The 22,083-nt window shown below is 36.8% G+C and overlaps 2 protein-coding genes and 1 pseudogene across 2 annotated transcripts in view; 1 reads left to right on the top strand and 2 right to left on the bottom strand.

The window, feature by feature from the left end:
- Nucleotides 1–253: 253 nt before the first annotated feature.
- Nucleotides 254–430, bottom strand: LOC116628422 (DNA-directed RNA polymerases I, II, and III subunit RPABC4-like). The gene has a single exon (XM_032398747.1). The coding sequence runs from the start codon at nucleotides 428–430 to the stop codon at nucleotides 254–256; it is 177 nt and encodes a 58-aa protein (XP_032254638.1).
- A 964-nt stretch (nucleotides 431–1,394) lies between these two features.
- On the top strand, nucleotides 1,395–1,811 carry LOC116628418 (annotated as a pseudogene).
- An 8,521-nt stretch (nucleotides 1,812–10,332) lies between these two features.
- The window catches only part of CLIC2 (chloride intracellular channel 2), a 29,015-nt gene continuing 17,264 nt past the window's right edge, over nucleotides 10,333–22,083 (bottom strand). The window contains exons 4-6 of the mRNA XM_032398739.1: nucleotides 13,128–13,234; nucleotides 12,318–12,499; nucleotides 10,333–11,569 (exon numbers count right to left, since the gene is read on the bottom strand). Of these exons, the coding sequence (XP_032254630.1) occupies nucleotides 11,408–11,569; nucleotides 12,318–12,499; nucleotides 13,128–13,234 (451 nt within the window). The 3' untranslated portion in view covers nucleotides 10,333–11,407. The remainder of the gene's footprint in view (nucleotides 11,570–12,317; nucleotides 12,500–13,127; nucleotides 13,235–22,083) is intronic.

The raw sequence follows: 22,083 nt of genomic DNA, 5'->3' as shown, positions 1-22,083 counted from the left end.
AGAGTGGTTTAGGGAAGCACTTGAAACTTTCACTCTGTGTCAGATTACATATACAATAAAAGTAAATTATAAATCATGTAATTGAACAAAAAACTTTTCTTTATAGAAACTATTAAATAGATATCTAAATACAAGATGGATTTTAAAATGAAATGTTATTTGTATTTGTAAAGGTATGTACACTAATCAAAAGCTATACAACATTAACAGCAAATCCAAGTACAAATGAAGATAATCCTCTGAATTCCATGTTTCATTGAGCATCAAAAACCACCAATCTTTTAGTCCTTTTCTTGTACATTATTCTGTATCCACATTCTCTGCATCTGATTGGATCCCTGGATTTTATTTCATTTTCTGTGTGACATTCTCTGCAGATATGTATCATTGGCTGCTGCTTTGGGGGTTGAATGTCCTTTTGGGTGTCCATTGATAGTCCCTCTAAATACAGCCAGCCAATTCCCTACCCATGTAGCCAGCAGAAACTTCGTACTCTGAACTCTGTGTACCCTTTTTGCACTTTCTTGAAGGTGTCTTTTGAAGCACAGAGTTTTAAATTTTGATGAAATAGAAATTATCTTTTTTTCCCTTTTGTTGCTCATGCTTCTGGTGTCATGTCTAAGAGTACTTTGCCAAATCCAATGTCATGAAGATTCACTCCTAGGCTTTCTTCTAAGATTTTTGTAGTTTTAACTCATACATTTAGGTCTATGCTCTATTTCGAGTTAATTTTTAAATATGCTAGAGGTAGGGATCCAACTTAATTCTTTTATGTATGGATATCTAGTTGTCCAAGCACCATTTGTTGGGAGAGGGTATTCTTTCCCCATTGAATGATTTTGGCACTCTTGTTGAAAATCAATTGACCATAGACTATGGGTTTATTTCTGGACTCTCAATTTTATTCCATTGGTTTGTATGTCTAGTCTTATGCCAGTAACACATTGTCTTGATTATTGTAGCTTTGTAGTAAGTTTTGAAATCAGGAAGTGTGAGTCCTCCTCCTGTGTTCTTTTCCAAGATTGTTTTGGTTATTTGGGGCCTCTTTTAATTCCATATGAATTTTAAGATCAGCTTGTCAATTTCTGCAAATAAGGCAGCTGGGATATTGATTGAGATTTTATTAAATTTATAGATCAATTTGAGGAGTATATTCATCTTAATAAAATAAAATTAAATTAAATTAAGTCTCCTAATGCTTGAACATAGGATGTTTTTCCATATATGTAGGTCTTTTAAAATTTCTTTTAACAATGTTTCTTAGTTTTCAGTTTACAAGTCTTACACTTCTTTTGTTAAGTTATTTCTAAGTATTTTATTCTTTTTGATGCTATTGTGAATGGAGTTGTTTTCTTAATTTTATTTTCAGATTGTTCATTGCAAGTGTATAAAAATACAACAGAGGCTGTTTGTGGTGGATGTGATGGCTTCAAGGTTACTTCATGGAATTGGAGTGCTGGCCATGCAGGACCTCAGGGCCCACGGTCCCAGTGGAGTCACCATGGTGCACTTCATGGCATCTGCAGGTGGTGTTCCTACTGAGACGAGCAGGCAGCTGGGCTGGAGAGGGAGGTCATGATGACTGCATGGAAGGGGCTAGACCCATAAATATGCTAGCCCCACAGGCAACTTCAGGCACCAAAGAAGACCCTAATTTAGTCCCATCTATCACCAACAAGCAAATAGTGGGCTGCATCTTTGAAGAGGACAATAGTGCCTTCATCTGTTTCTGGCTGCACAAAGGTGAGATCCAGTGATGCCCTAGCTGTGGAACCCATTACAAGCTGGTGCCCCACCAGTTGGCCCACTGAGCCTTTGTACTAACTTACTCAAAATGTGCTGTGAAGTGTCTTCCTTCCACTAAAGACTAACCATTGCATTGGCTCCTTCTCCTCCCTCCCCCAAAATACAATAGATTTTTATTTATTTATTTATTTTTATTTTTTTAAAGATTTTATTTATTTATTTGACAGAGAGAGACACAGTGAGAGAGGGAACACAAGCAGGGGGAGTGGGAGAGGGAGAAGCAGTCCCCCTGCCGAGCAGGGAGCCCGATGTGGGGCTCGATCCCAGGAGCCTGGGACTATGACCTGAGCCGAAGGCAGACGCTTAACGACTGAGCCACCCAGGCGCCCCTGCAATAGATTTTTAATTGATTTTATAATTTCCAATCTTGCCAAACTCATTTACTAGTCCTAATGGTATTTTTTAGGGTATTCCATATGATTTGGTCAAATGGTTTGTCTGCAACTGATCATGTAATCATGAGATGATCATGTGCTTTTTGTTTTTTTATTCTATTGGTATGATGTATTACATTAATTGGTTTTTCGATGTTGAGTTAACCTTGCATTCCTGGTATAAATCCTACTTGATCATGGTGTATAATTTTTTAAATATGTTTTTAGATTTGATTTGCCAGTATTTTGTTGAGGATTTCTGTATCCAACTTCGTAGTATTTATTGGTCTACAGACCAATAAATACAGGTTTTTTTTTTTTTTTTTTTTTTATTGTGATGTCCACTCCCGGTCTTAGCATCAGGGTAATATTGGCATCATAACATGAGTTCAGAAGTGTTCCTTCCTCTTCTGCTATTTGGAAGAGTTTGTGAAGAATTGGTTTTAATTCTTTTTAAATGTTTGCTAAAATTTAAGCCAGTTGGGCCTGGGCTTTTCTTTGTAGGTAGTATTTTAATTACTAATTCAATCTCTTCACTTGTCGTAGGTCTATTCAGATTGTCTCTTTCTTCTTCTTTTTAAAATTTTAAATGTATTTTATTTAACCAAATATATCCAAAACTATAATCAATTTTATAATCAGTTACCCAATTTATAAGCAATATAAAATTATGAATGAGATGTTCTATATATTTTTAGTACTAAATCTCAGAAATTTGGTGTGTCTTCTACACCTACAGTACATCTCGACTTGTACCAGCTACATCCTCCCCCTACAACTCCTTCTCAAGACCAGCTGGCTGGTGCCCTAGGCCCCACCCCACCCCCCTCTTAGATTACATCACAAAGCCCACAGGCAGGCAAGTGGGGGCAGATATACCCACCCTGCCTGGTGTGCTCAGATGCTCACATTCTCCCCACCTCAAGGCACCCAAGTTCTAAAAGGAAGTGATGGTCACCACAGAGCCATGGGGGTGGTTGGTCTGCCAGCTGGCCACTGGTGTTAAAAGGCCAGAAGCAGGAGTCTGAAGCCCCTTTGGTCCCTCACCCACAATGGCCCTCCACTCTGGCCACTGTTTCTTTTTTTTTTTTTTTTTTTTAAAGATTTTATTTATTTATTTGACAGAGAGAGAGGTAGCGAGAGCAGGAACACAAGCAGGGGGAGTGGGAGAGGGAGAAGCAGGCTTCCCGCCGAGCAGGGAGCCCGATGTGGGACTCGATCCCAGGACCCTGGGATCATGACCTGAGCCAAAGGCAGACGCTTAACGACTGGGCCACCCAGGCGCCCTGGCCACTGTTTCTTGAGTCAGCTTCAGTAGTTTGCATCTTGGTGGGAATTTTTCCATTTCATCTAAGTTATCCAATTTGTTGGCATACACTTGTTCATAGTATATTCCTTTATGATCCTTTTAAATTTTGTAAGGTCAGTAGTAATGTCCCCTCTTTCATTTCTGATTCTGGTAATTTGAGTCTTCTCTCTCTCTCTTTTTCTTGGTCAGTCTAGCTAAAGGTTTGTCAATTTTGTTGATCTTTTCAAAGAACTAACTTTTCTTTTGTTGATTCTATTTTTAATTTACTTTCCATTTCATTTATCTCTGCTATAATCTTTAGTATTTCCTTCCTTCTCTTTGATTTACTTTTAGTTTGCTTATCTTTTTTCCAGTTTCTTAAGGTGTAAGTTAGGTTATTGATTTGAGATCTTCCTTTCTTCTTCTTCTTTTTTTTTTATTAGACAGAGAGAAAGAGAGAGTACAAGCAGGGGGAGCAGCAGGCAGAGGGAGAGGGAGAAGCAGGCTCCCCGCTCAGCAGGGAGCCCGACGTGGGGCTCGATCCCAGGACCCTAGGATCATGACCTGGGCCAAAGGCAGCCGTTTAACCGACTGAGCCACCCAGGCGCCCCAGATCTTCCTTTTTTCTTAACAGAGACATTTACAGCTATAAATTTCCCTCTGAGCACTGCTTTATCTGCATCCCATAAGTTTTGGTATCTTGTGTATTTGTTTTCATTTATCTCAAAGTATATTCTGATTTCTATTTTGATTTCTTTTTTGAGCCATTTGTTATTTGGGATTGTTTTGTTTAATTTCTATATATTTGTGAGTTTTCCACATTTTTTCCTGCTATTGATTTTTAATTGTATTCCATGTGGTCATAGAACATACTTTATATGGTTTATATCCTCTTAAGTTTCTTGAGGTCATTTTATGGCATACCATATGGGTTTATTCTGGACAATACTCCATGTGCACTGGAGAAAAATGCATATTCTCTTTTTGGGTACAGTGTTCCATATATGTGTCTTAGATCTAGTTGGTTTTTAGTGTTGTCCAAGTCTTCTGTTTTCTTCTTGATCTCCTGTAGAGTTGTCCTAGCCATTATTGGCAGTGGGATGTAAAGTCTTCAACTATTATTGTAGAAATATTTCTTACTTTAATTCCATCAGTTTTTGTCTCATGTAATTTGGAGCTTCGTTGTTGGCTGCTTATATATTTGTAATCACTATACTTCATGATGGATTGATACTTTTATCATTATGAAATATTCCTGTTTATCTCCAGTACCCTTTTTTGTTTGTTTGGAAATCTATTTTGTGTGACACTAGCATAAACATTTCAGCTTTTTTGCAGTTGTTGTTTGCATGATACATCTTTTGCCATATTTTTTTTTACTTTCAATCAGTTTGTATTGTGGGTTATTAAGCATTTCTACTGTATATATAGTTGTATCATTTTTAAAAATCCACTCTCACAATCTTTGCTTTTTTATTAGATTTTGTTATTGTAATCATTTATATACTTGGATTTGCATGTGTCATTTAATTTAATTTTTCCTTTTCTATATATCTTATGGGATTTTTTATTCCTCTATTCCTTGTGTCTGTTCATGTCTTCTGCCCATTTTTAAACTGGATTATTTGTTTTTTTGGTATTCAGTTTTATAAGTTCTTTATATATTTTGGATACTAACCCTTTATCAGACATGTCATTTGCAAATATCTTTTCCCGTTCTGAGGGTTGCCTTTTAGTTTTGTTGATTGTTTCCTTTGCCATGCAGAAGCTTTTTATCTTGATGAAGTCCCAATAGTTCATTTTTGCTTTTGTTTTCCTTGCCTCAGGAAACATATCTAGAAAGAAGTTTCTATGGCTGATGTCAAAGAGGTTACTGCCTGTGTTCTCCTCTAGGATTTTGATGGTTTCAGGTCTCACATTTAGACCTTTAATCCATTTTAATTTCTTTTTATGTATGGTATAAGAAAGTGGCCCAGTTTCATTCTTTTGCATGTTTCTATCCAGTTTTCCTAACACCATTTGTTGAAGAGACTGTCTTTTTCCCATTGGATATTCTTTCCTGCTTTGTTGAATATTGACCATATAGTTGTGCGTTCATTTCTGGGTTTTCTATTCTGTTCTATTGATCTGTGTGTCTATTTTTCTGCCAATACCATAATGTTTTGATCACTAAAGCTTTGTAATATAACTTGAAGTCCAGAATTGGGATGCCTCCAGCTTTGCTTTTCTTTTTCAAGGTTGATTTGGCTATTTAGGGCCTTTGGTGGTTCTTTCAGAATGGCTGAAATTAAAAACACATGAAATAAGAAGTGTTGGCAAGAATATGGAGAAAAAGAAACACTTGTGCAATGTTGGTGGGAATGCAAAGTGGTGTAGCTTCTGTGAAAAACAGTATGGAGGTTTCTCAAAAAATTAAAAATAGAACTACAATATGATCCAGTAATTCACTACTGGGTATTTACCCAAAGAAAATGAAAACACTAATTTGAAAAGTTATATGCACCCCCATGTTTATTGCAGCACTATTTACAACAGCCAAGATATGGAAATGACCCAAGTGTCCATCGATAGAGGAATGGATAAAGAACAGGTGGTATGTGTGTGTATGTATATAAATATATATATAATGGAATATTACTCAGCCATAATAAAGGATGAGATCTTGCCATTTACAATGACATGGATGGATCTAGAGAGTATAATGCTAAGTGAAATAAGTCAGTCAGAGAAAGACAAATACCATATGATTCCACTCATGTGCGGAATTTAAGAAACAAAACAAAGAAAGAAAGAGACAAAAAACCAGACTTAACTACAGAGAACAAACTTGTGTTTGCCAGAGGGAAAGTGGGTGGGGGAATGGTTGAAACAAGTGAAGGGAATTAAGAGTACACTTATCTTGGCAAGCACTGAGTAATGTATAGAATTTTTGAATCATTATATTGTAACCTGAAGCTAATATAACACTGTATGTTAGTTATACTGGAATTAAAATAAAAACTAAGGAAACAACATTGGTACATCACTAAAAACTAAATTCCACGCTTTATTAAAATTTCACTAATTTTCCCTAATGTCCTTTTTCTTTTCCAGTATCCCATCTAGGATGCCACATTACATTTTGTCATCATGTCTCCTTAGCCTCCTCTGGTCTGTGACTGTTTCTCAAAGTTTCTTGGTTTTTGATAACTAGAGACCTTTGAGGAATACTGGTCAGAGGTTTAGTAGACTCTCATTTGGGATTTGTTTGATATGCTTCTCATGCTTCTACTAGTTAGGAGTAGATCCCTATAATGTGAATGTTTGTTTGCTTGATGTTGTCTGAGTTAAGATCCCTTAACTTATCATCATTTTAAAAAATTCTATTATCTTGGGGCGCCTGGGTGGCTCAGTCAGTTAAGCGTCTGCCTTTGGCTCAGGTCATGATCCCAGGGTCCTGGGATTAAGCCCCGGGTCAAGCTCCTTGCTCACTGGGCAGTCTGCTTTTCCCTCTGCACAGGGTGCTTTGTGCCTGGGTTGCCTTGGTGAGTACTGACCCAGGGTGTTCTGGTGTGTGCAGTGCTGGGGTTGCTTTTGTGGATGGCTGGGGCTGGTGTGGGCTGGGGGCTAGGGGCTCACTGAGGCAGCAGACCAGTTAGGGCACCCAGACTGTGCACTGGTCTGTGCTTTTAAGGTGGAGGGGAATGTAAACTGTGGAGCTCACCAACCCCTACAACTCAGAGAAAGTTCCAGCAGCTCCCTCATCATTTGGTGGAGTTCTAGGGCTGGTTCCTTTATATTCTAGTTGCCCTTTTAAACCATGGCTTTTTTTTCTGTTTCCCAGGGCAGACAAATCTACTCCTGGTCTCTCAATACTCTCTCTCCCCACTGCAGTTCACAGTGTCAGGGGTGGGGGTTCCCTTTGTTACTTTGTCTCCCTGTCTCCTGCTGTTCTCTGCGTGGTCTCTCTATCTTTTGTTGTGCTGACGCTGTTCAATCAGCTATCAGTTCTTCTTCAGGAGGAGTTGCTCAATAAATACATATCATTTGGTGGGTTCTGCAGAAGAGGGTGAATTCAGGGTGTTCCTATGTCACCATCTGGGGCCAGAAACTGTAGTTAAACTTTTTTGAAACTGGGGCGCCTGGGTGGCTCAGTCGTTAAGCGTCTGCCTTCGGCTCAGGTCATGATCCCAGGGTCCTGGGATCGAGCCCCGCATCGGGCTCCCTGCTCAGCGGGAAGCCTGCTTCTCCCTCTCTCACTCCCCCTGCTTGTGTTCTGTCTCTCCCTCTTTCTGTCTTTCAAATAAAAACAAAAAAAAACAAAAAAACAAAACTTTTTTGAAACTTTTAATTTTTATATAATTATACTTTTACCCATAACATAGCTTCCCCCAACAGTAATGTTTGCATAATGATTGTACTTATACCTCTTTAAAGTTGTTTGTGGGCACATTGGCACAGAATTTTTCAGGTTCTGATTTGTTTAAAATTTTTTTCTTTTTCTATAACCTTGATATTTGAAACTAGCTTCATTGGATGTGAAATCCTTGGTTCACACTTTTTTCTTTGAAAAAGAAAAAGCATTTCTTGAAAATGCTGCTTCATTGCCTTGCCTTATATGTTGCTTTTGGAAAGCCTGATTCAGATTAATTAATTTGACTTCATGGATTATTTCATCATTTTGCCTAGAGGCTTAGAGGATATATCTTATCTTTCATGTCTAATAATTTTACTAGGATATGTCTTGGAGTTGATCATTTTGGTTTATTTTCCCAGAAACCTAGTGGGACCTTTCAATGTGTAGACTAAAGTCTTTCACTTTGGAAATTTTTCTTGGATTATAGGTTTAAATCTTTTAAATATTAGCTCTGTTACATTGTTTTGTTTTTCTTCCCCAGTAATTCCAATTACACATTGCTATTCCTTTGCTTCTCTTTCAATTCACCAATTTCTTTCTGATCCTTTTTACTTTCTTCTTGGTTTTATTTTCATTCTCTCAGTTATTTTTTTCTGCCTTTTTCAATGCACCTTATTAAATTTTCTTGAGTCTATTTTCTCTTTGCAACCTTGTAATTTATCTTCACTTCTGAGATAATTTTGTCTCTTTCTTCCATTTATTTTCTAGTTTGATCAATTTTCTCGTTTTTTTCTTGATTTATTTTGAAAGTCTGAATCCAGGTGATTTTTTTCATATCCCCAAATATTTGTCTGCATGTTTTTAAATTCAGTTTGGAATGTTGTCTTACAGGTTTTTTTTCTGCTTCATAGTTGTTCTCTGTAAGGAGATGTTTATCAGTTGAGGTACGTTGGATCTTGTTTTCTGATTTTTTTGGTACTAACTCTATAGATTTACCAAAAGTTACTTCTTACTTCTTTTTATGTCTTGTATTTTTTCCCTAGAAGCCATACTTTTTGAAGACTGCTACTTCAGATTGTGCATACTAATAAGTTACTTCCTTTTACTCTGTGTTCTGGCCTACCAGGACATTTTAAAACATATTTTTATACTTGAGTTAGACTTTTTCTTTCAATGATTTTAGATTAACCCTAGGCCCATGACTAACTTCCTTATTTCCTACAGTTTTTATCAGCCTGCGTTGCTCATTACAGAAGTTTGTGGTGCAGCATGAATGTGACAGAGTACTTCCTGGAATTTGGTATTTTTTAAAAACTTATAGTTATATTGATGTTTGGGGATTTTTCTGCTTTAAGTTATGCTTCCCCCATGGTTTTAGTGCCATTTAGAATTTGTTTTTGTTATTTATATTGAAACCAAGCTACCATTGTCTTCATCAACCTGGAAGTCTAATTAATCTTTTAAAAATTTTTCCTAACTTAGAAAAACCAGATCCACCGTCCCCTACTTTGCTGAGATCACAAGGTATCATTTTCCTTACCTGACTAGCTTAAGACCGTCCCACCTTTGCTGATGACAAAACAGATCTTGGAAGTGGTCTTAGATTGTAGCTTGTATAAAAGAAAACCTATCCTCAGACACTGGGTAGTATACACTTACCTCTTTCTTTCTTATAAATAGCAGTATTTATTTTAGGTTTTCATTTTAATTCCAGTTAGTTAACAGAGTGTTATATTAGTTTCAGGTGTACAATATAGTGATTCAACACTTCCATACAACACCCAGTGCTCATCACAAGTGCCCTCCTTCATCCCCATCCCCTAGTTCACCCATCCCCCCACCCACCTCCCCTCAGTGCCTTCTCTATAAATAAGAGTTTGTTTCTTGGTTTGCCTCTCTCTCTTTTCCCCCTTTTGATCCTTTGTTTTGTTTCTTAATCCACATATGAGTGAAATCATATGGCATTTGTCTTTCTCTGACTTATTTTGCTTAGCATAATACTCTCTAGCTCAATCCACATTGTTGCAAATGGCAAGATCTCATTCTTTTTCATGGCTGAGTAAGATTCCATTGTATATACGTACCACATCTTCTTTATCCATTTATCAGTTGATGACATTTGGGCTCTTTCCATAATTTGGCTATTGTTTGGATACTAACCCTTTATCAGATATGCCATTTGCAAATATCTTCTCCCATTCCATAGGCTACCTTTTAGTTTTGTTGACTATTTCCTTTGCTGTGCAGAAGCTTTTTATTTTGATGAAGTCCAAATCATTTATTTTTGCTTTTGTTTTCCTTGCCTCAGGAGACATATCTAGAAAGAAGTTGCTATGGCTGATGTCAAAGAGGTTACTGCCTGTATTCTCCTCTAGGATTTTCATGGTTTCCTGTCTCACATCCATTTTGATTTTATTTTTGTTTATGGTATAAGGATGTGGTCCAGTTTCATTCTTCTGCACGTTACTGTCCAGTTTTCCAATACCATCTGTTGAAGAGACTTTTTCCCATTGGATGTTCTTTCCTGCTTTGTCGAAGATTAACTGACCATACGGTTATGGGTTTATTTCTGGATTTTTTATTCTGTTCCATTGATTTATGGTCTCTTCCTTTTTTGAGGCTGAACTTTGTTTCTCCTTTGAAGGACCAAGTTAAGTTCAGCTTTTGTTTTCAGATTTGAGTGATTTTATTTTAACATGTAAATTTGAGTACATATAGTAATAGAACATTTTAAATTCTATACAAATCTTTGTCATTATTCTTTAAGGATAGTGTGCCTTATCTTTTTATGGATAGCAACAAGATCTTTTGGTCAGTCAAATTTCTTAGTTTCCTTTTTATTTTTATGGAATAAAGGTCCAATTTACTTTGAAACTTTACCATATATTTGCTTCTGATCTTTTAAAAATTATTATTATGTTTTATTTAATGAATACTTGCTCATTTAACAATATAATCTGGTCATAAATGTCATATTCTCATCTCTGACTATGAGGCAGTCATATTTCTAGGTGTTTAATGCCATTCTAATACCAGTTGGTCTTGATCTCTTTTTAGAGCTGATTTTAAAAATCATTCTTTTAGGATTTGTCTCGCTGATATACTTACTCTCTGATTTTATTATTCATATCAGAAATAAACTCACCCATGTATTAAACTAACAAAAATGTAAAATTGTTTTAATGATTTAAATGGAAGTGTTTCTAAGGAGTAGTTTAAGATTGTGGCTCTATGTCATTTGTAACTTCAGCCATCTGTTTAGGTTACACATGATGCATTCTGATAATTCAATTAAATAGCAAAAGATCATGATACTTTCCATGTGATTTAAGATTGCAGTGGTTATGCCATGGGAATAAAGAAAATTAAGTGAAGTGCTCGCTTCGGCAGCACATATACTAAAATTGAAAATTAAGTGAAAATATAAAGAACTTTAAAATACACGGTGAGAAGATAGTTTGGACTGACTAGATACAGAAAATACAGCATTCTTTTCATAAGAGAGTTGGATAGAGGAAACAGTATTTTCCATATTCTTTTTTCCAAAAACCTTTATAATATGATAATAAGTGAAAAGAGAGCTTTTTCTACTAAAAGAGCATCCTAACTCTTCTGTTTAGCCACACTTGCATAGGTATTTTCAATTTCTTTGTCTTCAGGACATGTGTGGGTAAATTCTTCACGGGCATAGGCATTGTGAAGATAGCGCCAGACTCCTGAGAATTCTGCTGGAATGTCAAAGTCACGGTATTTCTTGGCTGCAACCTAGGGTTTTGGGAAAAAACAGATGGTAGTAAAAGGCATCAGTGACATGCCTAGTGTGTAGAAACATATCTCAAAAGTCAAGATCATTAAGAATATGTTATCTACACAAAAATAAACCTAAAAAATCTTGGACTTACTACTTTAATGTTTTGTTTACAAATGTAGACAAAGCTATGTGTGTAATCACATTTATATTTATGCTGTATTTAATTATTAATATGTTTAGAAGAAAGCGCAGAAAAAGAGCACATATTTCTCCACTAGACTAAGAATTTGCTTAGGGTCCCAACTATGTCTTATTTCTTTATGTATTCTGTGTGTCTGGCATAGGATCTGAGACAGAATAAGTTCTGTTCAATAAGAATTTATTAAATAAATGATTAAATCATCATAAAATTATTAGTAGCTCACATTATTTATCATTTGCTATGATTCAGACACTGTTCTAAGCATTTCACATGCATTAGTTTAATTTTCTCAACAATTCCATGAAATGGGTAATATTACCCTTGTTTTATAGATAAGACAGTGGAAAACACCTTCTGATTTTGGAAGAAGCAAGAAGTTTTTATGGTTCCCAGAGATCATTATGGATTTTTCCTCTGGGGAGAAAAAGGAGATATACACTATGCATTATGATGATGACAAAGCCATCATATAACAATCTCACACTAAATAGTCGCTATATTTCATGCTGGCAATTCCCAAACCCCTCCCAGACCATTCAGCATACCCTACAAAGCCTTACTTTAATAATGTTCAGTTTGGGTAACAAGCTGCAGTCAGCCAGTGTCAGCTGATCCCCGTCCAAGAACAATCTTCTGGAAACTGTGAGTTCCTCGGCGCTGTCTGGATCAATTTCATCCAGAAGCGGGGTGTTCAAGTAGTCATCCAGACGTTTAAATTCTCTGAGCAGAGATTTTTCAAAATCTGATGCAAAGAAAACATAAGGTTACTAATGTTTTGTCTTCATGACTGAATACATTCTCGGTATGCTTTTTACCCATTTAGACATCTCTATCTATACACATTGCTTACACTGGCCCTTCAAAATCTAAATAGTTAACTAGAACTCTCAATTACCCACTGATAAGACAGGGTCAGATGTTTATTCAAATGGTGAGTAAAAACAGTTTTGGACTTTTCTTGAGGAGGTGCATTGGGAGGAGAGTCAGAGAAAGAAAAAGTCACATATGTTATTACTAAACACAAAAGAGTCAGAAATGGAATCAGAGACTAATAGCTCTCATGACTCACAAGATAGTAGACCTATTCAAGAATGTTTGTGGGAGATGGTAGATGCTATGGTTTTAGAAACCTTAAAGGTACACAGGACTGGGAAATTGAGCTAAGTTAGTAATTGCTCTATTGAATCTTGGGTTCTAAATTTAATAAAACTTCATGCAAAGGAATTTCAAAGGAGAGAAGAAAGAATCAGAGGAAGAGTGTATTCCCCAACATATACTACATATTCAGGAAAATCCTATTTTAGCTGAGTGAGACTGTGAGAACCAGCAAATGTGTGAGAGAAACAGAAATTTAAACAAAGGTATCTTACTCTTATTTGCTTCTTTTTGCGTATTCTTAATGTATGCAGAAAACTTGGCAAAGAGGTTACAGCCCACATCAAAGGACTCCTTGTTCTTGGGACTCAGGTGAGGATACCTTAAAAAGAAACATCACTCTATGATTATTCATACATAACAAGTCAGAGACCAAATGTCCTAGCTTGTGCTCTACTGAGAATGGAGGTTTTGGGAAATTGTGCTGGAAATGGAAAGTCCTGGAATCTCTCATCGGAAATATGTATTTTTCCCAATATCAGAATACTTAAGTTTCTAAAGTTCACTGGGAAACTGATTGTGGAGAACTCAAAGCTCATTAACTTGTGGAAACAATGTTTTAAATGGTAGTTAGGTCCTCCGTACTTGCTCCTAAAAGCCTATTTGGCAGGAGATATGTTGGTAATACATTTTTAAAGGTAAGTCGTAGGAAAAACATGGTTTTAAATTATTGTAACTTACATAAAAATGAAGGAATAAAGAGGATAGAGAGGATGGAAAAAAGTAGCCAAGATGGCCTCTCCTTAATAATACAAAGTTTATTTAACATAATAAAATAAAATGATGTAGTAATGTAATTCACCACATTAAGAAATTAAATACCATATGATCATGAATAGATGCAGAAAAAGAGTTCAATGAAAATCAATTCCTATTCATAAAAAAAACCCACTAGCAACTAGAAATGGTCAGGACAAACACTTAGTCATCTTCCTTGATTCCTCTCTTCTCTCCATCCCCATATTTGATCCATTAGCAATTCTAGCTAGCTTACCTTTCAAAATGTACCCAGGGGAGGTGGGTAGGGCATGGGCTAGATGGGTAATGGGCATTTAGGAGGGCAATAGGTGAGTACTGGGTGTTGTATGTAAGTGATGAATCACTGAATTCTACTCCTGAAACCAATATTGCAGTGTATGTTCACCGACTAGAATTTAAATAAAAATTTGAAAAGAAAACAAACAAACCCCAAAATGTACCCAGAATCTATCTACTTCTCACCACCTCCACTGCCCCCTGCCTGGTCCAAAGCTTATACTACTGCAACAGCTTCTTGACTATTCTCTCCACTCCCCTGCTTGTCCCCCACACTCCTAGACTATTTTCTACCTGCTGCCAGAGCAATCATGTTAAAAGGTAAGTCGTATCATATCTCTTCCCTACTTATTACCCTGCAATGTTTCCATCTCATTCAGACTCAGACCCCAAGTCCTCTCAGTAGTCTATGAGGACTGATGTGATTTGACCCTATCTTACCACTCTGCTCTCATTTCCTTCTACTCTTCCCCACTCACTTCACTCGGAACTTATCTCCTTGGTGTTTTTCAAATAGGCCTGACAAGCTTCCACCCCAAGGCTTTTTCACTTTGCCCTTGAATGGAGTGATTTCCCTCATATATGCACATGACCTGCTTCCCCTCTTCTTTCAGATCTTTTTATAATCCCTTCCTAAATGAGGCCTTCCTCTGCCCACCCTATCTAACACTGCAACCTTTCCCCTGTCCTTAACACTTGCTACTTCCCTCCTTTGTTTTATTTGTTCTTAGTTTTTAGCATCATCTAAAGTAGTTTGTTTTGCTTTTTAATCTTGCTTATTAATTGTCTTCCCCAACTAGAATGTAAGGTCTACAAGGACAGAGTGCTTTTGCTTGGTTTAATCACTGATATATCCCAAGTGCCTAGAATAGTAACTGACACTAAGTATTCAGGAAATATTTGTTGAATGATTAAACTAATTCATTAATTTCCTTAACTTGATAAAATGTACCCATCAAAAACTTACAGCAAGCACCATATTAAATGGTGAACTGTTAGAACTATTACCCTTAAAATGAGTACAGGATAAGAATAATCATTATCACTACTACTTTTCAACATTTTGCTGAATGCACTAACAAGTGAGACAAAAAACATTCAAAATGGTGACTTTAGAACCATTTACATTAAATTTAGGAACAAGATAGACACCTACAATTGCTTTTATAGTAGATATTGTTTTTGAGGTTCTAGCAAGTTGAGAACATAAAGCACTAGTATAATTATTGGAAGAGAAGCAACAATATAATTGTATACCTAGAAAACCCAAGAAAGTATAGGAAAAATTACTAGAATTAATGAGATGTTTTGGTAAGGTGGCTAATACAAGTCAAACATTAAAAAAATAAGTTTTCCATGCTAGCTAGCAATAACCAGATAGAAATGGGTATTAGTAGCATATTCCATTTACAATAGTGATAAAAGTATAAAATATTTAGAAATAATGTAATAGAAAAGGTAGAGAACCAATATTAAAAAAACAAAACAAGACAAAATCTTTTTTTTTTTTTTTTTTTAAAGATTTTATTTATTTATTTGAGAGAGAGAGAATGAGAGACAGAGAGCATGAGAGGGAGGAGGGTCAGAGGGAGAAGCAGACTCCCTGCCGAGCAGGGAGCCCGATGCGGGTCTCGATCCAGGGACTCCAGGATCATGACCTGAGCCGAAGGCAGTCGCTTAACCAACTGAGCCACCCAGGCGCCCAACAAGACAAAATCTTATCAAAGAACATAAGACTGGCACTTAGGTTGATAACCTAATGTAAATCAGTGGATGAATGGGTAAAGGAGATGTGGTGGAATATACAATGGAATATTATTCATCCATAAAAAAAGAAGGAAATCCAGCCATTTGTGACATGAATGGACCTTGAGGATATTACTCTAAGTGAGATAAATCAGACAGAGAAAGACAAATACTGTATGATCTCACTTATATGTGGAATCTAAAAAGCAAAACTCATAAAAAAAGAGTAAAATGATAGTTACTGGAGGTACCTTGGGGAGGGGTTGGGGAGATACTGTTTAAATGTTAAAAACTTGCAACTAATAGATAAATAAGCACAGCATGGTGATTATAGTCAACAAGACTATATTATAAACTTCAAAGTTGCTAAGAGAGAAAGTCTTAATTGTTCTCACCACAAAAAAGAAATAATAATTATGTAATGTGGTAGAGATGTTAGCTAACACTAGAGTGGTTATCATATTGCAATTTGTAAATATCAAATCAACATGTTGTACACCTTGAACTTACACAATGTTGTATGACAATTATATCTCAATAAAAATAATAAGATGGTACCCAAACAAATACACAAATCATGTTCTCTGATGGGAATCATTTGTATCATAAAAATGAAATTTCTTCAAATAGTAATATAAATTCAGTGCAATTTCAATTAAAGGCCTACTCTTTTTTTTTAAAATTGAGATAAAATTCACATAACATAAAACCACTTAAGCTATTTTAAAATGTACAATTCAGTGGCTTTAATACAGCCACAATATTGTGCAACAATGACTCCTATCTAGTTCCCATTAAGCAGTTACTCCCCATTCACTCCTCCTCTCAGCCCCTGGAACCACTAATATTTCTGTGTCTATGAATTTGCTTATTCTGGACATTTTATTTTATTTTTAAGATTTATTTATTTATTTATTTATTTATTAGAGAGAGAGAGAGCACAAGCAGAGGGAGAAGCAGGCTTCCTGCTGAGCAAGGGGCCCGATGCGGAGCTCGATCCCAGGACGCTGGGATCATGACCTGAGCCGAAGGCAGACGCTTAATGACTGAGCCACCCAGGTGCCCCTCTGGACATTTTATATAAATGGAATCATACAATATGTGGCCTATTGTGTTTGGCTTCTTTCACTTAGTATTATGGTCAAGTTTCATTCATATTCTAGTACGTATCCCTACTTCATTCCTTTTTTTTTAATTTTTAAAAAGATTTTTATTTATTTATTTGACAGAGGGAGACACAGCGAGAGAGGGAACACAAGCAGGGGGAGTGGGAGAGGGAGAAGCAGGCTTCCAGCCCAGCAGGGAGCCCGACGAGGGGCTTGATCCCAGGACCCTGGGATCATGACCTGGGCAGACGCTTAACGACTGAGCCACCCAGGCGCCCCAAAAAAGAACATCTTTTGAAAAGACAGAGGTATGGAGAAAATGCCATGTGAAGATGGAGGATTGGAGTTATGGATCTACAAGTCAAGGAACACCAGTGACTGCTGGAAAACCACTAGAACTTAGGAAAAGGCAAGGAAGGATCTTTTTCTTAAAGGTTTCAGAGGGGGCATGGCCCTGCTAATATTCTGACTTCATACTCTAGCCTTCAGAACTGTAAGACAAATTTCTGTTTTAAGCCACCCAATTTATGGCACTTTGTTATGGCAGCCCTAAGAAACTAATATAAATGTCCATTTTTTAGGTCTTCTTTAAATTATTTCAGTAATGGTTTGTGGTTTTCAGCAGAGAAGTCTTTCTCCTCCTTCCTTAAGTTTATTCCAAAGTATTTTGTTATTTTTGATACTGTTGAAAATGGAATTGTTTTCTTAATTTACTTTTGTATTATTCATTGATAGTGTAAAGGAATACAACTGATTTTTGTATGTTGACTGTAGTATCCTTCAATTGCACTGAATTCATTTATGAGTTCTAGTAGTATTTTAGTGGATTTTAAAGGATTTTCTATATGAAAGATCATGCCATCTGCAAATAGAAATAGTTTTACTTCTTCCTTACCATTTTGAATACTTTTTATTTATTTTCCTTTCATAACTGCTCTGGTTAGAACTTCCAATACAGTGTTGGACAGAAGTGTCAGAAATGGTATCTTTGTATTGTTCCTGATCCTAGAAGGAACATTTTCAATCCTTCACCATTAAGTGTGATGTTATCTGTGGGTTTTTAATAGATGCCATTTATCAGGTTGAGGAAATTCCCTTCTATTCCTAGTTTGTTGAGTATTATCATGAAATGGTGTTGGATTTTGTAAAAATATTGTTGCATCGAGATGAGTATGTGCTTCCCTCCTTTACTGCTGCTCTTTATTTCTTCACATGACTTTGAGTTACTGTCTAGTGGCCTCTCATTTATGCCTGAAGGACTCCCTATAGCATTTCTTGTAGAGTAGGTCTACTAGCCACAAAATTCCTCAGGTTTTGTTCATGTGGAATGTCTTAACTTCTTTTTGATTTTTGAAGGATAGTTTTGCCCAATATGGAATTCTTGGTTGACTTTTATTCCTTCAGCACTTTATTTTATTTTTTAAAGATTTATTTATTTATTTTAGAGAGTGAGAGTGGGAGAGCGAGAGTGAGAGAGAGAGAGAGAAAGAGAAGGCAGTGGGGAGGGGTAGAGGGAAAGAGAGTTTTTTGTTTGTTTGTTTGTTTTATAAAGATCTTTATTTTTTTTTAAGATTTTATTTATTTATTTGACAGAGAGAGACACAGCGAGAAAGGGAACACAAGCAGGGGGAGTGGGAGAGGGAGAAGCAGGCTTCCCGCCGAGCAGGGATCCCGATGTGGGGCTTGATCCCAGGACCCTGGGACCATGACCTGAGCTGAAGGCAGATGCTTAATGACTGAGCCACCCAGGCGCCCCGAGGGAAAGAGAGTGTGGAGCCTGACCTGGGGCTCGATCTCACGACCCTGAGATCAGGACCTGAGCCAAAACTAAGAGTCGGATGCTTAACTGACTGCACCACTCAGGCGCCCCACCTTTCAGCACTTTAAATATGTCATCTCTCTGCCTTCTGGCCTCCATGGTTGCTGATGAAAAATCATCTGTTAATCTTATTGAGGATCACTTCCACATGATGAGTCATTTTTCTCTTGCTACTTTCAAGATTCTATCTTTGGCTTTGGCTTTAGATAATTTGATTATAATGTATCCTGGTGTTGATCTCTTTGTGTTTATTCCACTTGGAATTCATTGACCTCCTTGGATGTATAGACAAATGTATTCAATTAAATTTGGGAGGTTTTCAGCTATTATTCCTTCAAACATTCTTCTGCCTCTTGATCCTTATTCTCTCTTTCTGGGACTCCCATTATGTGTATCTTGGTACATTTGATGGCATTCCACTGGTATGTTAGATTCTGCTCATTTTCTTCCTTTTCCTCAAACTGGATGTTCAGTTTTGCATATTATTTCTTTTATCTGTTCAAATCTGCTGTTGAAATCCTCTAATGAATTGTTCATTTTAGTTAATGTACTTTTCAACTCCAGAATTTCTGTTTGGTTCCTTTTAATAATTTCTTTTTATTGATATTCTTTCTATGTTGAGTTTGCTCTCTATAGTTTCCTTTAGTTCTTTGTCCATGATTTTCTTTAGCTTTCTAAACAGATTTTACACAGTTGATGTAAAGTATTTGTCTTTTAAATCAAGTATCTGGGTTTTCTCAGGGTCAGTTTCTATTAATTTATTTTTTCCTGTGAATGGGCCATACTTTCTTGTTTCTTACCATGAATTTTATTTTTTTCTTGAAAACTGGACACTTGAACATTATAATGTAGAAACTCTAAAAATCAGATTCTCCCATTCCCCAGGATTTGTTGCTGCTGCTTATTGTAGGTATCATTTATTTGTTTAGTGAATTTTCTGAAGTAATTTTGTAAAGTCTGTGTTCTTTGTTGTGTGGGGCCACTGAAATCTTTGTCCCATTATCTTTGTTCGTTACTGATTTAACAGAGATTTCTTTTTTTTTTTTTTAAAGATTTTATTTATTTATTTGACAGAGTGAGACACAGCGAGAGAGGGAACACAAGCAGGGGGAGTGGGAGAGGGAGAAGCAGGCTTCCTGCCGAACAGGGAGCCCGATGTGGGACTCGATCCCAGGACCCTGGGACCATGACCTGAGCCGAAGGCAGACGCTTAACGACTGAGCCATCCAGGCACCCTTAACAGGGATTTCATTAAACTCCTGGGACCAAAACAAACAAACCAAGAAAGAAAACGTCTCTCAGTGTTTGCAGTCTTGCTCTGAGTTGGGGCATTCCTTCAATGCTTATGTATGCAGTTTACAGTTTAGTTTTCAATTTCTGCTTGCATGGTGTCTGAAGTTCAGTCAGAAGTAAGAGTTTAGGATCTTCTCAGGTCTTTCCTAAGCATAGGTCTAGACCTAGACATGTGCATGGACTTCTAGAGTCCCTAGAATACATGAAAGCGTTTTGAAGCCCTTATTCCCCCAAGTATCCCCCAAACATCCCAGCCTGTTTATTCCCAGACTTTTCAGTTTGTCTATTGCTTTCCTCAAGTGCTATCCCTTGCCCCATGTAGCAATGGCTAATACAACTGCCTTTAAATGCCTTCCATGAATGCCACCAGGGAAGCTGCCTCAGCCCCGGGGAAGCTCTAAAGTAGGTGAAAAAAAGACAAACCCTTGAGCCAGTCCATCAGGGTGCCACCAGGCCAAACCACATAACCATAGTTATTTGAGAATAAAGCAATATCATGTCCTCTGCTACCAGCAACCTGCACCTACAATGTGGACTGCTATCTTTAAAGCTGCTAAAGACTGAGGAGTAGAAGATGGTAATAAGATAACCTAAAATGCCACAAGGCTCTCTTACTAAAATTCAGCTTTTTTTCTTCATTAATATTCCCTTGGCTCTTGTAAATTTTGGGTTATATTCCAGACTTCTGGAAAAGTTAATTCTGACATTTTTTTCCCAAGCTATTCATTGCTTTTATGGAGGGATGGAGTTTTGGAGTTCCTTACTCCACTATTTTCTTTGATGTAGGTATCTAACAGGTTTAAAAAATTTAGATAAAGTTTATATGAAAGGGCTTCCATATCTAGCAGTATGGCAGACAAAATAACCACTCTGGAGGGCTTTGTAAAAAGAAAGTACATTTTAGCATTGTTTGTAATGCCAAAACTTAGAAACAGTCTTTCAGTTGTTTCTCTAACAATGGTAACTGTTATGAACAGGTGATTGTTGTGTGCTATCCTATCCTTTTTATTGTTATCCTTTTAAAAATGGCAGTTTTTATTCCAGTTATCCAATTCCTGCTCCACCATGATATATTGAGTCAAGGAGTGGGTGGAGAAAACTTGCTTTTAATTTATTTAATTGCCCAACGATTAGTATCTAATGGAGATGTTGCATATCACCCAAAGATCCTGAACTTTGAGCTGGATGCAGTAACTGTATGGAACTTGGAAGCTGTCTCTCTTGGGAGTAGGTGTGTTCCATGTAAGAAGCATGCACACATTTATTTGATGGTCAGAGGGGCAAACTACTGCTGATAACCCAGTTCTGTACCTCTCTCTCTTTCTTTTTCTTCCTTCTTTTCTTCTTTTTCTCTTTCTTTCTTTGACTAAAACTTGTTTTATTAGGGGTGGCAATATACCTGGATAAGAACTACATTTCCCAGATCCCCTTTGTACTTAGATGTGAACATGGGAATTACTTTTGGATAATGAAATATAATGCAAATTGTTGAGTGTGGCTTCTGTGAAAACTTCTTAAATCTGGCTTGCACCTTTTGTTCTTTGCCCTTTTCCTTCTTCCTGTGTAGGAGTTAGATCTGCTGCCTGGAATTCCAGCAGACATATTGTCACCATGAATTAACTTTGAGACTGGAAGCCTCACCTGAAGCATAGCAGAGAAGAAAGATTAGAAAGAGCCTGGGTCCTTGGTGCATTTTTGGAGCTGTCATTCCATCCCTACAATGACTCATTCTTGACTTCTTATTATGTGAGAAAAATAAAACCCATATTTATTTAAGCCAGTACTTTTTTTGTCTCTAGTTATCAGAGTTGAATGCAATCCCTGATATATAAGCCAATAGAAAATCAGAAGGATTTGACAAGATAATTCACAGAACAAAAACAAATCATCAACCAACATGTGTAAAGATGCTCAGATTCACCTATTATTCAGGGAAATGCAATTTAAAGTATCATGAGCTATCACTATACCCATCACACCAGCAAGATTTAAAGAGTGATAACACCTAAATCCCCATCACCTATTTCAACCATTCCCCCACCCCCTTCCTTCTCATAATCATCAGTTTATTCTCTATAGTTAGGAGTCTTTTTCTTGGTTGCCTCTCTCTCTCTTTTTTCCCTTTGCTTATTTGTTTTTTTTCTTAAATTCCACATGAGTGAAATCATATGG

The sequence above is a fragment of the Phoca vitulina genome, unplaced genomic scaffold, assembly GCF_004348235.1.
Source record: "Phoca vitulina isolate PV1807 unplaced genomic scaffold, GSC_HSeal_1.0 scaffold119, whole genome shotgun sequence".
NCBI lineage: Eukaryota > Metazoa > Chordata > Mammalia > Carnivora > Phocidae > Phoca > Phoca vitulina.
Note: the sequence above shows the minus strand (reverse complement) of the source record. Positions and strands in the feature narration are given on the sequence as shown.

Bases quoted from the DNA above. Each gene is read 5' to 3' on its own strand.
- LOC116628422 (XM_032398747.1), bottom strand. From the start codon at position 430: ATGGACACCCAAAAGGACATTCAACCCCCAAAGCAGCAGCCAATGATA.